The 14,902-nt window shown below is 59.8% G+C and overlaps 1 protein-coding gene across 6 annotated transcripts in view; it reads right to left on the bottom strand.

The window, feature by feature from the left end:
- DLG3 (discs large MAGUK scaffold protein 3) overlaps positions 1–14,902 on the bottom strand; it is a 56,082-nt gene that overhangs the window by 6,809 nt on the left and 34,371 nt on the right. For 2 of the 6 annotated variants that reach the window (XM_064159664.1, XM_064159667.1), the window contains 6 exons: positions 9,047–9,161; positions 5,368–5,544; positions 4,364–4,439; positions 3,689–3,788; positions 902–943; positions 170–220 (listed from right to left, as the gene is read on the bottom strand). In XM_064159664.1, coding sequence (XP_064015734.1) covers positions 170–220; positions 902–943; positions 3,689–3,788; positions 4,364–4,439; positions 5,368–5,544; positions 9,047–9,161 — 561 coding nt within the window. Of the gene's footprint in view, positions 1–169; positions 221–901; positions 944–2,015; positions 2,062–3,688; positions 3,789–4,363; positions 4,440–5,367; positions 5,545–9,046; positions 9,162–14,686; positions 14,787–14,902 lie in introns of those variants that run through there. The other 4 variants (XM_064159668.1, XM_064159669.1, XM_064159670.1 and 1 more) reach the window with 3 other exon arrangements.

The raw sequence follows: 14,902 nt of genomic DNA, 5'->3' as shown, positions 1-14,902 counted from the left end.
AGGTCAAAAGCCTGTTCTGTTGGTTACAAAGAGGTGACCAAGGTCAGAGAAAGCCCTGCCAGGTGGCCTGGATGCCTGGCTTCCTGCTGCACACAACAGACAAGCACCTTGCTGGGATGGCAAGGGACACAGGTGCCCACGCTGGAGTGGCCACAGGGCCAGGACTTACTTTCTTGTCGTGTCACTGGCTCGTATGACAGGATGGTGTCCTCTTGTCCTTCTGCAACAGAGCCAGGGGGAAGCAGGTGAATGCCCACAGCAGCTTTCCATCCTCTCTGCACCCACAGGGAGCTGGCTCCTGCTCCAGCCAACTGCCTGCAGCCCTGGGGACGCCTCCGGGCTGCCCTGGTCATGCTGCCAGCTGACATGGAGCATGACAGGCATGCAGCTACCACCTTTCATCCAAGGTCATTCATGTCCCAGCTCTGGGGCAAGCCTCCTCTTGGCCCCTCACAGCTGGAGGCCCACTGGGAAGCACCACCCTCCCCCTGCAGGGCAGGCACTGCAGGTGCTGCAGATTCAGAGGCCTCCTCAGCAACCCAGGGAGCATTCCCCCACTCTGGTGCAGGCTCAGGCTCCAGAAACCAACTATGCTGCAGGTGTGTCCTTTGGCCACAGCTTCCTGCAGCAGGCACTGAGGCTGAGGGACCACCGTGGACTGGGAACCCATCATCGAGCAGCCCTGCAGAGCCTTCCAGCCAGGGGAGAGCAGGGAAGCTGCAGGCTTGGTCCTGCCTCTGCCTTCCCAGCCCCAGCAGAGGGCTGGCCACAGCAGCTTGTTATCAGCAGCAAGAAGGCCCAGCCTCTGGACAGCCAGCACAGGGATGAGACACGATGGAGGTGGCAGGAGGTGCAGACACACACATGTGCACAGGGGCAGGAGAGCAGGGGAGACACTTACTGGAACTGCTCTCGCTGTCACTGGTGTTTGATGTCACGCCCTCTGCAAAGCAACCAGAGAGACCCCCCTCAGACACAGCACCGGTGGGAGGCATGGGGGCACCCAGGCTGTCACCCAGCAGCACTGGCCCAGGGCAGGGCAGTGCAGCAGCAGCCTCCCAAAAATCCTGTGCCCCAGCATTCGGCGGGACAAGCCTGCGCTGCACGGGCAGGGTGGCATCTCTTGGCCCTTGCTGGGAAGCAGTGGATGTGCAGGGGGGCGCCTGGCTACTTTGAGAGGGCAGAAGGGAGCCAGGATGGGGCTACCTGGCAGGAATGGGCACACGTGTAGGCACTGGGCTTCCCAGGGCACGGGAAGGTGTGGTGCACGGGGACGGTGGTGGCAGGGCAGTGGGTGCAGCATGCACACGGAGGGCAGGGGGAGGCACGGTTCACACCGGCATGGGGATGGGACAGCTACCTCTGAAAAGGACTGACAGAGACGAGACAGGGACAGGATGGGACAGAGTTTGGGACTTGGCTTGCTCAGGCTGATCCCAGTGCTGCGACTGCCCCACAGAGCTTGCTGGTCACCGCCTGGCCCTGGCCAAGCTCTGCACCAGTCAGGGCAGAGCGTGGCAGGACTCACACCCAGCTGGGAGGGCTGAGGGGCTCCTGCTGCCGTTGTTTTGCACCTTCGGGATAGCGGTGCCCCAAAGGAAGGAGGCAACACTTCAAGATGTTGTCCCTTGTCCCACTCGGAGCAGAGCCACCATGGTTATGGCCACCTCCCACCTGCACTGCCAGTGGCTCCGAGTCTCTGAGCACTAAACCAGCAGCCAGGCCAGCAAGGAGGCAGGAGGAAGAGAAGGCTGGGGAGGTCCAGCTCACCATGGGTACTGTGGGCAGCCCTCAGCTGGGTGTGCTTAGGGCACAGCCAACACCCCCAAGCATTCTGTCCCCCACTCCCCACATGCAGCAGCACCTCCTCAAGCCCAGCAGCCTCCACCTGCAGACAGCACTCCCCACGGGGCTCCATCCCTGCACAGCTGCCCAGGCTGGAGCCCAGCACTCCCCAGGCACCACCAGGCATGCCAGCGACCGAAAGGGAACAATGCCATCGAAATTCCACTTACTCAGGTTCTTTGCTCCATAATAATCGTCACTTAACCCAGGGAAGTCCTGATTCACAGACAGCAAGAAGGGGAGAGGGGAAGAGAAGAGCGTGGGAGAGGGCAGTCAGAGGGATGGGGGAGACAGAGCCAGACCAGCATTAGTGACAGGAGTGCAGAACGGCCCAGAGCTGCAACTGCAAGTGAGGTTAAATGTTTCCAGAGCCGAGGCCAGCAGTCTGCTGAAAATGTCTCGCCCTCTGCAGCTGGACCCCCCCCGCCAAGCACATCCTCTCTGCCAGACAACCCCCAAGGGCCCCCTTGGGTCTGAGAAGGGCAGGAAGCCTACAGCAGCACCCGCCAGCACTGAGCTGCTGGCCAGCAGGGCCGAGATGGTGTCGTGGTGCCGTCGTGGTGCCTGGCAAGGCACAGCGGCTCCACACTGCCCTGCGACACAGCCCAACCACAGCCCCCTTGCCCTGTGCCACAGGGCACTGCTCTCCCGTCCGTGTTGGCTGCTTGCTCTTCAGCGCTCGCACAGGCTGTGGAAAACTGGGGAGGCCTCCCCGCTGCAAGCTGCAGAGTGGCAGCGTGTGGGGGGCGAGCCGGGGGCAGGTCTGACACAGGCTGCTGGAGAGCACCGCCCTGCCCGTCCCTGTGCTGCACCAGAGGGCTGGCTCAGAGCACTGCCCCGGAGTCCCCAGCTCCAGCATGGAGCTCTCTGGAGCCCAGCCACATCCAGGCACTACAAAAGGCACCCAGACACAGACTGAACCTTCACTGCAGGACAGAGGCTGATGCTGGCTACTAAGCTCACTACAAGTTGGTGCCAGCCTGGCACAGGCAGCAGAGGGATGTCAGCAGCCCCAGAGCAGTCCAGCATCAACCTCCTGCCTCTGCATCATGCTCAGGGGATGGGATGTGCTTGCTGCACTGACATCAGGGCACAGACAATGCTCTGCCTTGCCCATCTCCTTTTCCTCCACAGCTCTCTGTCTGGATGCTTGCCAGAGGAGCAGACACAGTTCACCATCTGGAAGGAGCAGCAGCTGGGTTTGGTGCCCAGCTCCAATGCTGCCCACATCAGGTCTTGCGGCACCAAGTGGAATGCCCTGTCTTGTCTGAGAGCCCCACTCTGCAGCCAGCTACCAGAGATGTACCTCAGTCACAGGTGGGTAGCTCTTCCACTAGCAAGGGCACAACTCCCCTGTGCCCACAGGGTCTAGTCTGTGAAGGGTTCTAAGAGAGGAGTATGCAGCTGTGAGCCACTTCTAGGGCACACAGGCAGTGCAGCCAGGACCTCCCTCCTCTGCCCTGATGCAGGAGGTGGTCAACCCCTCACTTGGAGGGCAGCAGCCCTTGGCAGGGGTAGGGAGGGAGCGGAGCCCACAGCAGGGAGGGGAGAGCAGGGGGAGGCAGAGCAGGAGGTCAGGTGGGTGTACAGTTGGATGAAAGGATGAAAACATGGAACATGAGAGCGAGAGAGAGAGAGAGAGAGAGAAAAAGGGAGAGAACCAGCCCAGAGCTGCTTTGGCGCCAAGCTCTGGTTTCTCCCTAGCTGCTGACACCACTGTGGAGCAGAGTGGAGCAGGGGCAGATGCCAGGAGCCCTGGCTGTGAACACATGCCCGACCTCTGCCTGCAGAGCAGGGGCCCCGAGGGCTGCATGCTTGCCCTCTCTGGCCAGCTGCTACTTACGTTCCTGTCCGCCGCTCTCCTGGGCCAGGTTCTCTTTGCTCTTGTAAAAGGGGAACTTTCGGGAGAGGCGGAAACTCTTTTTACGTTTCGTTTTGATCGACTGGAGAGCGTGGAGATGGGAGGAGGACAGAAAAAACAATGGTCTTTAACACAGGGCGGGAGTTAAAGTGAGGAGACAATGAGGAGCCGTGGCAGGGCGGTGACCCTCAAATGAAGTCGTGGAGATTACATGAAAACTGTCATGGAGGAAAACAATTGAGCATGGAGGAAAACGTGAGGCAGGGAATGCTGTAAGCTGATGGGGCAAGGGGCAGCTCTGCAGGGGTAGCCGGGCCGGGGTCCCTTCCCTGTCCACTCGCTGAGCACCTAGCACAAGGAGTGAGGGCAGCTACCTCCCTCTGTAGGCAGCTCCAGCCACAGGCCACGGTGGGACAGGCTCTGCTCTCCCACCACTCCAACCAAGGCTCCTTCCTCAGGGATTCTGCACCACCTGGAGCTCCACTGCTCAGCTGCTGCAGTCAGACAGGATTGGTGCTGAGCAGACATGGGCCTGGGGCAAGTCATGTCGCTCTTTGCTTAGAGATTGCTGCAGCAGCCTCACTGGGAGCTCTGGCTACTGAGGTTCATCCTGCCTCTGCTCACTAACAGCTCCAGGTGCCCCAGCTCAGCACTTACCCTGTTGGACTCAATCATGCCAGTCCTGGCATGGAACTTCACTGTTTTCAACCGTGCTCTCTCCTTCTTTTCCACCCTGATGAGAAGGTAAAGAGGAGAAAGCTGCTAGTCCCACCATGTGCTTTCCATGCCACCCACTTGGGAGCTGGCATGGAGCCTCCACAGAGGGCTCCATGCATTTCTGGGTGGTGGATCTGCTGGAGAAGACCAGCTCCTTCCGAGGCACGGGAGTGGAGCCACCTGCCCAAGGTCTGGCCAAGGCTAGTGCCTGGAGGAGCCAGAGAGGGGCAAGTCAGCCTTCCCAGGAGGCAAGGGATGGAGGACAGAGCTGGGGCTGGCTCTGCAGACCCAAAGACAGTGGCAACAGCCAAGCTGTCTGCTCCCTGTGACTGCCCATCTCATGGGACCTGGCTTGCAGAGGTGGGCAGATTGTCAGAGGACACAAGGAGCAGCCTGCAGTTCACTGCTGCGACTGCTCTCACTTAACTCCAGATTGCTAAGTGCCAGGTGTCTATCCCCACAGGAACCAAGGAGGGGGCCAAGTGCTCCGCTCCTCAACTGAAGTCTCACCCAGCCTTATGGAACATCTCCCCAGGGAGACTGGCACACAACCCCAAGCTGCAAGCAGGGTGCCCCTCCAACTGTGCAGCCACAGAGTGTATGAGCTGGAAGAGACTTTCAGGATCATCCAGTCCAACCTTCAACCCAGCACCAAAAGGTCAACACGAAACCATGTCCCTAAGTGTCTGAACACCGCCAGGGCTGATGACTCCAGCAGTGCCCTGGGCATCCTGTTCTGATGTTTGAGAAGCCTTCCGGTGCAGAAATGTTTCCTGAACTTCAGCCTGTCCCTTCCCAGGTGCAGCCTGGAACCATTCCCTCTAGCACTGAAGGAGCAGGTGAGCTGGGACCACAGGATCAGCTCCTGGGCAGACTCTGAGGGCCTTGCAGGGTCTGGGGAGAGCCAGGAAGCCCCAGGGTGCCAGCTGCTGCTGGGCGCTCACCGTTTCTTGCTGGGGATGACCCCGATCTGCTCGCTCTCGCCGTGGGGCGTCACCAGCCTGGCCTGCCACCACTCGTCGTCAGAGGCGTTGATGACGTGCAGGATGTCCCCGTAAGAGAAGCTGAGCCCCTGGCTGGGCAGGCAGCTGTCCCGGGTCCGGTCATAGTCAAACAGGGCTCTGCAAAGGAGCAGAAGCATCAATGCCTTCCTCGAGCTCCACCAGGCAGAAGGGCAGCAGCACTGCCACCGTCCCGCCTCAAAGGACTCTAACCCAGCCTTTGGGGAAGGCCCCTGCCAGGGTGAGCAGAGCTCATGGGAACCAGCACAGACCTCCTGCTGGTGGGCCCCGAGCATGCAATGGGGGATTAACAGTGCCAGACCACCACAACTGGCCTCAGCCCTGAGAAGCAGGGAGGCACTGAAGGCAGGTGTGCTTGGCCAGCAGGCAAAGCTCATGGGGTCTCAAGACGCCTGTGGCACGCAGGAGGGCAGCAGGGAGGTGTGCTGGGGGCTGCTCTCCACCATCTCTCCCCAGCAGCTGCAGAGCCAAGGAGCTGCACAGGGGAACGTCAGAACCCACTGCTGTGGGCAGTTGCATAGGCAGAGGCCACGGGAGGCTGTGAGCATGGGCAGGAGTCCAGACCTGGACAGTTCATAACTGAGCCTTTTCAGACTCCAGAATTTCTCCCCTGAGAAGTTTATTTAGTGTAAAATTATGCTGCTGTTCCACTGAGCAGCTGCAGAGCAGACTTCCTCTTCTGGAACCCTGAGGAGCAAGTGCCTGCCCTGCACGCTCCTGCCACCCAGCACTGCAGCCTGTGCCCACAAGCTGCTTGCAGTGGCTTCACCTGAACTCATTCTCCTCACTCAGATCTCACACTCTGTTTCCATACCAAACCAAGGGAAGAGAGACAAGAGCACTGCTGCTGGCAGCACAACTCCTGTCTTTGCTCCTGGGACGTTGGCTTGCCTTGCCTCCCAGACCTACACAACCCCAGGCACCATAACTGCTGTCTGCCTGCTGGTTCAATCCTGGCACCAGTGAGCCTTCTTAACCAGGACAGACACCTTCTGCCTTGCCTATTACCCTCTTCCACTGTGTGGACCCCTTACGGGATGTGAAAGGACAAAGGTGCAGATGGAGGACCAGCAGCAGGGCTGGGAGGGTACTTCTTCAGCCAGATCCCTGATCCAGTGCTGCCAGGGAAACACTGGGTAGCAAAATCTTCTGGGTCAGTTGGGACTGGGTCATGGTAGCTGGTCTCAGTGGGGAGGAGAAAAGCAGCTACCTTGTGGCTTGGGGAGGGCTCTGGGCAGCCAGGCACATCCAGCCACCAGGCTGCTTCCCCCTCTCCCAGCTTGCTCGGGGCTGCAGCACCTCTCAAGATCAGTCTCTCTGCGCCCAAGTGTGGCCCCCAGCACGCTGCAGCCGGCAGTGGGGCACCACAGGGCGCTGTGGCCAGAGGTAAGCAACCTTTGCAGGCAGCTTCTGGCCAAAAGATAAGGCTGTGTGTGGCCAGCAGGCCCCTGCAAGGCCAGCACTGTTGGGAGCAAAACATGAGCCAAGGTCCTAGGAAACTGGTCAGGCTGGTTCCTGAGCTGGGGCGGGCAGCAGGGTGCCCTGCCTACAGCCTGCACTGCAGGGCAATGCCGGTGCCATGGCTGTCTCTCCTCCCGCAGTAACTGCTGGCAGCCCAGGGCAGGCACAGCAAAATTTGTGCAAGGCCTGGACACCTGCAGAGCAGAGGCAGGAGGCATCTGTGGCCCCAAGGCACGACGCTCGACACCAGCCCCTGGCTGTGCCAACACCCAGGACTCGGCATGGCTGGGTGCTCCTCAGGGCACGCAGGGTGCAGCAGGCAGATGGCAGCACGGTCACTCTGCTCTGCCCCCAGACCACTCGTGCAACAGAGCATGATCTGCCAGGAGAGCAGATGGTTTGGCTGGAGGGCAGGAGAGCAGGCTAGGGACTTGGCACGGGCTCCTCCCAGCACCCAGGCACAAGGTCCGCCCACCCCCATCCCATCTGGCACGGCCCCAGCGCTAGCAGACTTTGCTCTGCAGCAGCAGGGGCAGGAGCAGTCGGCACACAAACATGCTCAGCCCTGTCCAGCTCGGCAGCTCCAGCTCTGGGACACCTGGCAGGTGCCAGCTCTGGCGGATCGGCTGCGGCAGGCAGCCGGGTGGCAGGCTGCAGGCCCAGGGGCAGCGTGCGGGGTGCCGTGCAAGGCGGTCACAGGGATGACTCAAGCAGTTGGGTAGTCCTGTAATTGATGTCCTGTCCACACTGCAGCAGCTCGGCTGGTTTCGAGCAAACTCTGCTCGAAACTGCCCCGCCCAGCTGGGCTGGGGCAGCCCTGGCGCCGCAGCTCTCGCAGGCAGCTCTGTGGGTGCATGGCCACAGCCAGCGAGCTCCGGCAGGGACCATGCTGGGTGAAAGCTCTCCTGGGCATCACCCTCTCAGCAAGGCTCCTGTCTGAAGCCACCTGGGTGCAGTGCTGCAGAGGTGCCACCAAACCCACGTGCAGGGATGCAGCAAGAGATGCAGCAAGCTGGAGGCAGCAGGTAGCTCTCTGGTTCACTGGCATGCCCCTGTGCATGCAGCACCTCTCCAAGCAGAGAACTCCTGGGCTCAACTCAGGCTGACCCAGCCTAACCCCTGCTGCACCCACAACACTGTGCACAGGACAGCACCAGAGCAAGAAGAGGTTTTTACAGCAGGGTGCCCAGCTTGTGGCACACTCCTAACACAGAGCCTCAAGGTGCTAAACACAGCAAGGCGCCTGCAGAACCCTGTGGGAGGCACAAACTGCAGGGGTGCAGTACTGCAGGTCTCCCCTCACAAGGCAGGCTTGCACTGGGTCCAGCAACAGCCTGAAGTCCCTCTGCATGAAGCAGTCATGCAATGGGACATGCAGGCTGAGGCTAATGCTACCACAGCCTTTCTCATTGTTCCACAGAAAAGAAGCATCCCTAACTCCTCTCTGCCCCCACCTGCAACAGGCTGTGCAGGGCGAGGATTTACAGGATTATTTTAATTAGCAAGTTAAAATTACTCATTAGCTGTCACTCCGCTTGCACTGTGACAGGCAGGAAGTGGCAGAAGGCAGGCAGCAAGCAGGGCTGCTCTGGAGACAAGGACCTGCAGCAGTTAGAGCTGCATGGCTGCTTAACTCCTGCCTGCCTTGCACCTGGCTCCAGACCAAAAGCACATTGAGGGCTCAGAGCAATAATCCTCCTAAGAGCTCATCTCTCCTCCAGCCAGATCCTGCTTCAGGAATGCTGGGAGGAGTCAGCTAACTCCTGTTAGCAAGGAGTGGTTCAAGGAGAGCTTCGAGTCTTGCCCCAAGCTGCCTACAGCAGAAGCAGCACTGGAAACCTGGCATTTTCCACTCCCCAGTGGTCCTCAGTGGGCTGGGCAGCAGCCCCTCGGGGCTCTGCAGAGATAGCAGCAGGCTCCAGATCAGAGCAGCCCTCAGGAGAGGCACTGAGTGCAGAGTGCCAGCAGAGCAGTGCAAATGCACCACCCTCCCTCAGCATCCCCCACCCTCGCTCTCCTGGCCTCTGGAATGCCCATCCAGGGGTGCTGCACTGCCCCCGGGGCACACACATCCCACCTGCCTCCAGCTGCCAGGAGAAGGGGAGGCAGCGAAGGGCACTGTGAAGGGCATTGAGCTTACCGGACATAGAGAGATCTCTTCTCACTTGTCCGCAGCGAGCCAGAGCCAGAGCTCATGCTGCTGTTCATCATCTGCTCCCTCAGGTCGTGGATCTTGGACTCGAAGCGGCTGTACTCTGCAGGGAGAGAGGTGGTCTAAGCAGGCAGGCCCCAGCCATGGCCCTGCATCAAGCCAGCTGCAGCTTGTAAGCACTGCGAGAGATACCAGTCGCTGCCTGGGGCACCAACCCCGAGCCTCTCCATCCCTGCACACGGAAGATGAAGGGGCCACAGCACTCTGCAGGAGCTCGGGCAGGGCACCAGCTGCTCCCAAACTCACCCCACACCTCTGCAAAGGCAGCTGAGAAGACCTCCACTGCTATTAAGCTGCAGCTCAATATAGGAGGAGCTAGGCAGAGCTCAGCAAGCTGCTGGCCTATAGAGCAGTCCAAAATGTGCAAAGAAAGCCCCTCCAGAAGACGCTCACCCACAGGCTGGAGCAACAAGACACAACCACAGCCACCGAGGGGCCCCACCACCCCTATTCTCAGATGACCTAGGGAAGGGGAGGCAAATCACAGCCTCGATGATGGAAGGGAAGCTAGGAGGAGGAATTCACCTTCCACTCCCACATTCTGGCAGCAGAGTCCCTCCAGGGCACACTCCAGAAGTTGCTGCCACTTCCTGCCAGGAGCAGTCACCAACGCAGCACCAGCTGGTGCGGGAGCCCGACCTTCAGCTGAGAGTAAAGGTCAGGCAGCGAGCAGAGGGTGGAGGCAGCAGGGCCAGCTCACCCAGGGCTGCCTGCTCACGGTTTGCTGGGCAGCAAGCAGCTGCAGCACCAGGGAAGCTGCCAGCACCACCACAGCCCACCACGGCAGTTGTCTCCTGCTGCCCTTGGTTTTGTCCCTCGGGCACACTCTGCAGTTACATCTCCGTGTCCCAGTAAGGGGGAACTAGGCTCAGCCCTGCTGTAAAACCTGCCTAGAAAGCCTTCCCCACAGCCCGGAGGTTTGGATGTGGCTTGGGTCTTTTCTTGTGAACCAACGCACAGCAGCACAGGCCAAGTGCTGGCTGCAGAGCAGAGCCTCAGCAGTGCAGGAGGCTGGGCAGGCTGCTGCCCGCCCTGCAGAGCTGGCTGCAAAGCACACTGCCGACAAATGCACTGGGGTCTGCACCTGAGCCAGCAACGGGAGAGGGAGCTCTTGGTGCAGACACCTGCAAGGCCGGGGGTGGGCTGAGGGCTCTGCATTTCCTGCCTCTCCAGCCCTTCACTCTGCAGCCAGCCCTGCCTGGGCATCCACCTCCTGCACCCAGATGCCAAAGATGCATTTGTGCTTAACAACTGGGTAAAAAAGGCAATACACAAACTTGCTAAGCAGCACAAAGTCCATGTGCAGCCCCTTCCCCTGCCACAGGGCCATAAAGAAGTGCCACATGGTAGGCAGAGTCAGCTACTTAACACAGAGGTGACCAGAACCTTGCCAATCCCAGCTGCCCCATGAAAGGGGCACCCACTACTCCCACCTGCCTTCCTGCTTGGCAGAGGGAAACACAGAAACAAAAAGTCATGGGCAAGGCTTATTTCATATGAAAACTGAATTCTGACACCAAGGCAGCACTTTTGTACTCACTGACCTGCACCTGAGTTTTACAAAGCAGAGGGAGGTGAGCTTCATCCACTTCTCCACCTCTCACCTCACACTGGAGTGGGCTGCAGCTGTGCATGACCTGTGGCACAGCTCATTTGCCCCAGGATTCCCATGAGATCATAGATCCCAGAGCCATGGAATGTTAGAGGTTGGAAGGGACCTTGAAAGATTGTACAGTCCAACTCCCCTGCCAGAGCAAGGGCACCCAGGAACACACCCAGGCAAGTCTTGACAGTCTCCAGGGGGGACTCCACAACCTCGCTGGGCAGCCTGCTCCAGGCCTCCAGCACCCTCACAGGGACCAAGTTTCCCCTCCTGTTCCCATGGCACGTCCTCTGCTCCAGCTGGCACCCGGTGCCCCTTGTGCTGCCCTTGGGACTCCTGAGCAGAACCTGGCTGTGTCCTCTCAACACTGTCCTGCACATCTTTAGCAGCCCGCAGGCCCCTCTGCTCCCAGCCCCAGCTCCCTCAGCCTGGCCTCACAGGAGATGTTCCACTGCCAGAGATCAGCAGAGATCCCAGTTCGCAGATTCCAGAGCAGCACCCAGCAGGCACAGCAGGTACCAGCAGGTACAGCTGCTGTGTCTATCCTTTTTGCTACTAAGGGCTACTTCCCCAGAACGCTGCTTAGCAGGGCACTACAATCCTCATCTCCAGTTGCACTGTCCCAGATGCCATCAGGGGCACAGAAGACTCTGCACACACCACACCAAGAGGACTGCTGCTCCCTGCCACAGGGGCTTGCATCCCTCCTGCAACACCCTGCTGCGTGAGAAGCTCAGCAAGGAGGACACAATACTCAGGACTGGGCAGACAGCAAAGGGCAAAATCAAGTTTAGCCATCACTGGTATCAAGGGTAGGGATTGGCAAAGAGCAACCTTTAGGTGCCACCACGTTGCCAGTAACTGTGTTGTCTGCATGCAACACAAGGGTGGAACTCTCAAACATCCCCAGCTCAGCTGGGGCACTCCTTGGGAGGGGGCTTTCCAAACTCTGCTGGAGCAGTCCTGCTGCCTGGAGGGGCTGGGAAAAGCCCAGTGCCATGACAGGAAACACAGGACAGGCTGGAGGCAGCCAGCTGAGGGACATAAGAGCTGCTTCACCACCAGAGAGCAACCACAACACTGTGCTAGCAAGGGGGTCCCCCAAGGAGCCACCAACCTGCACAGGAGCAGCAAGACTCAAAAGTGAATCCACCACCTCCCTCCCCACGCAGGACAGGCAAGGTTACCCCAGGAATCACCATGGGATGCTCCCAGCTCCCGCTGGACCCCAGAGCTGCACGCTGAAGCAGCCTGTGAGACAATCACCAGCAGATAATGCCCAGCAAGCAGTGCTCCTGCCCTTGACCCCTGGCTCACAGCTACCTTGCCTCCACATCCTGGGCAGCCAAAACTTGTCTGGGAAGCTTGGCCATGACGTGGCGGAGAGGTGAGCCATGGCTGATCTTCACCTAGCTGGGACTCCTACGAGAGCTAGGACTTTCAGGACATATTTATCAGGACTGAGAAATATGCAAGAAGTGACCTGGTGCCTCTTGCCACAAGTGCCAGGGCAACACTGTGCCATGCACTAGGAGGGGCAGGGTGTTTGCTATTCCCACTCAGCAGCTCCATAAACACACCACCCTACCCTCCTGCCACGCTCTTCTGCCCAGAGTGTGCTGGGCCTGTTGCTGCAATGTGGGCTAAGCTCAGCAGCAGCATCCAGCTCTGTGTGCCTGAGCACTACAGACCATTAATATCAGTGACCACCTGTCTGCACTGAGGACATGCAGCACTGGCACATGTCTATGTGGCATGACTACCAACATACCTGGGGAAACCAACCAGGTGAGGTTGCAGCTGGTTTCTGGGCACTGAGAGACAGTACGAGGGCAAAAAGGTGCCGGCAGAACGAGGAGCTGCATTGCAGAGCAACCCCTGAGTGTGTATAAAGCCTCATGTGCATGTTCTGCTCTTTCCACACACAGGTTCATCTGCACAGAGCCAGGCCAAGTCCACCAGGCCATCAGCAGAGCCCAGGGATGCTCAGCCACCTGAAGAAGCTACGCCCAGCTCCGTCTTTCTCCTTCAGCCCACTACTTTGATGCTACACACTCTCCAGCTGTGGGGTTAGATACCTCAGCACAGGGCATACGTGCCAGAGGCCCAGGTAAGTGGAGGGGAGCAAGGCCATGGGGAAAGCTTGGAGGCTTTCAGAAGTGGCTGCATGGCCCTGGCATGCCTGTTGGTGGCCAGGGCAGAGGGAATGTCCTCACCCTCACCTTTGTCATTTCAGGTGAAAATTATCAGGGTCTTGCCGTGCAGGGTGGGAGGAGGGGGAATTGCTAAAGCCAAGTGCTGGTTACAGCAGCAGGCAAAAGTCAAAGGGAGAAGTCCTCGAAGGTAGGGACCCATAGGTGCCCACAGGCACCATCACAGGGAGCAGCTGCCTCTTCCTCCTCCTCCCTGGCATGCACCGTGGTCAGAGCCGCTGCATCAGGCGCTTGCTAGACAGTCACGCTGGCAGCTCCTCTTTCTAACCTTCCCTGGCTTTGTCTTCACTTCCTTCCACTCCTGGCGCCTGACAAGACCCCGCAATGATGGCACCTCAGGCCCTGAGGCCTGCACAAGCAGCCTCTCTGCCCTGGGGAGTGGCAGTGAGGGCAAATACAGAGCACATGTGCATTCAGCCATCACCTCACGGGCAAGCCCTTCCTGTGCTTACATGAGACAGGTGCCAGCTCTGCCTTTGCTAGCAGGGAGCAACTTCTCAGAACACTTTCCCACCAGCATCTCCTCCTTTGGACATTCCACGATGCAGCTCTCCCACTCTCTCCACAGCCACGATGCACGTAATAGAGGCAAACATTCGGGTGCATGTGTCCTTGCGGGGACCCGGCCTTACATCACAGAGACCTCTCTCCCTGGCTCAAGCCTTTGGAGTGCTGAGGTCAACTCCCAGGACACAACAGTCTGTGTTTCACAGGTCAGCTGCAGCTCATGTGCCAGGTAACGCTGCCTACATGTGCCGGGAGACATCGCAGACTTGCAAAGCCACTGGCTACAAAGCAGGAGCATTTCAACCTAGGTCTAAAAGGGTTGCACAATATTTTGTCCCATCCGACACTTCGGAGCCACTCTTTGTAGGTGTCTTTGCGAAATCTCAAGTGGCACAGGGAGTCGGAAATAAAAGGCCATTAAGTGCTTCCAAGAAAAAAAAAAAAGACAGAAAGAGCCAAAGCAAACAAACCTCACACCCACAGCACACCCCTGAGCAGCGTGCCCCGGGCCTCTGCCACGGGAGGCAGGACAGCGGGAACAGGGACACACGGGGCCGTGCCACTCAGGAGGCACAAGACTGAAGGGTAGACAAGGATCAGAACTGTTGAGGGATAAAATGACCGGGGCCTAAGAGAGACATCTTTATCAGGGGACCTGAACTGCCGTGTCCCAGTACTCGGGATATAGTGACAGCAAAGCAGCAGCTTCTGCCACGCCGACTGCCAGTGGGATGCCCTCCCTAGCGCTCGCCCCTTCGGCATGCAGCTTTGCCAGCCGCGGGAGGGCTCCGTTGCCACGGGCAGGACACGGCCGCCCCAAGCCAGCACTAGCAGCACGCGACACCTCTGCCGCGGAAGCCGAAGCCCAGCGCTAACGAAAGGCGGCTGCGGGGGCAGCGCGGCAGGCGGGGTGCTCAGGCAGGGACAAGGCCCTGCCGCCACCGAGGGCCCGGCTCCAGTCCCACCAGCACAGTACTTCGCAAGGAGTGCGCCGGAGCCCACCGCGCTGGTGGGGGAAGAGAGCCACTCCCCAGGACAAGAGGCGGCCACCTCACCCGTGATGCCGTCCCGAGGCATCCAACGAGGCCCACGGGACCCCATGGAGAGAGAGCCTCCCCGGAGACGCCCTCAGGCAAACAGACCACCTCACCGGAGACGACACCGCTCCATCCCGGGCCCGGAGAAGCCGGCCCGGCCCGTGGCCCCAGATCAGTGACAGGGCAAGTCCGGCGGAACCGCGCTCACCTGTGAGGCGGAGGGGCACGGGGGTGCCCCAGCAGCAGCCCGCAGCCGCCCGGCCCGCACACAAAGCCGCGCAAGCACCGCCGGCGGGACGCTGCCGCCCCGCCCCCCTCCGTCGCCTGACCAATCGGCGACGGCGCTGTCCCCCGGGGCCCGCCCTGCACCAATCGGCTCCTCGTGCCCCCTCCGCCCGCCCCGCCCCCTGGCTCGCGCGCCAGC

Source organism: Pogoniulus pusillus, chromosome 19 (genome assembly GCF_015220805.1).
Source record: "Pogoniulus pusillus isolate bPogPus1 chromosome 19, bPogPus1.pri, whole genome shotgun sequence".
Lineage (NCBI taxonomy): Eukaryota > Metazoa > Chordata > Aves > Piciformes > Lybiidae > Pogoniulus > Pogoniulus pusillus.
The sequence above is the reverse complement of the archived record's forward strand: the minus strand, read 5'-3'. Positions and strand labels throughout refer to the sequence as shown.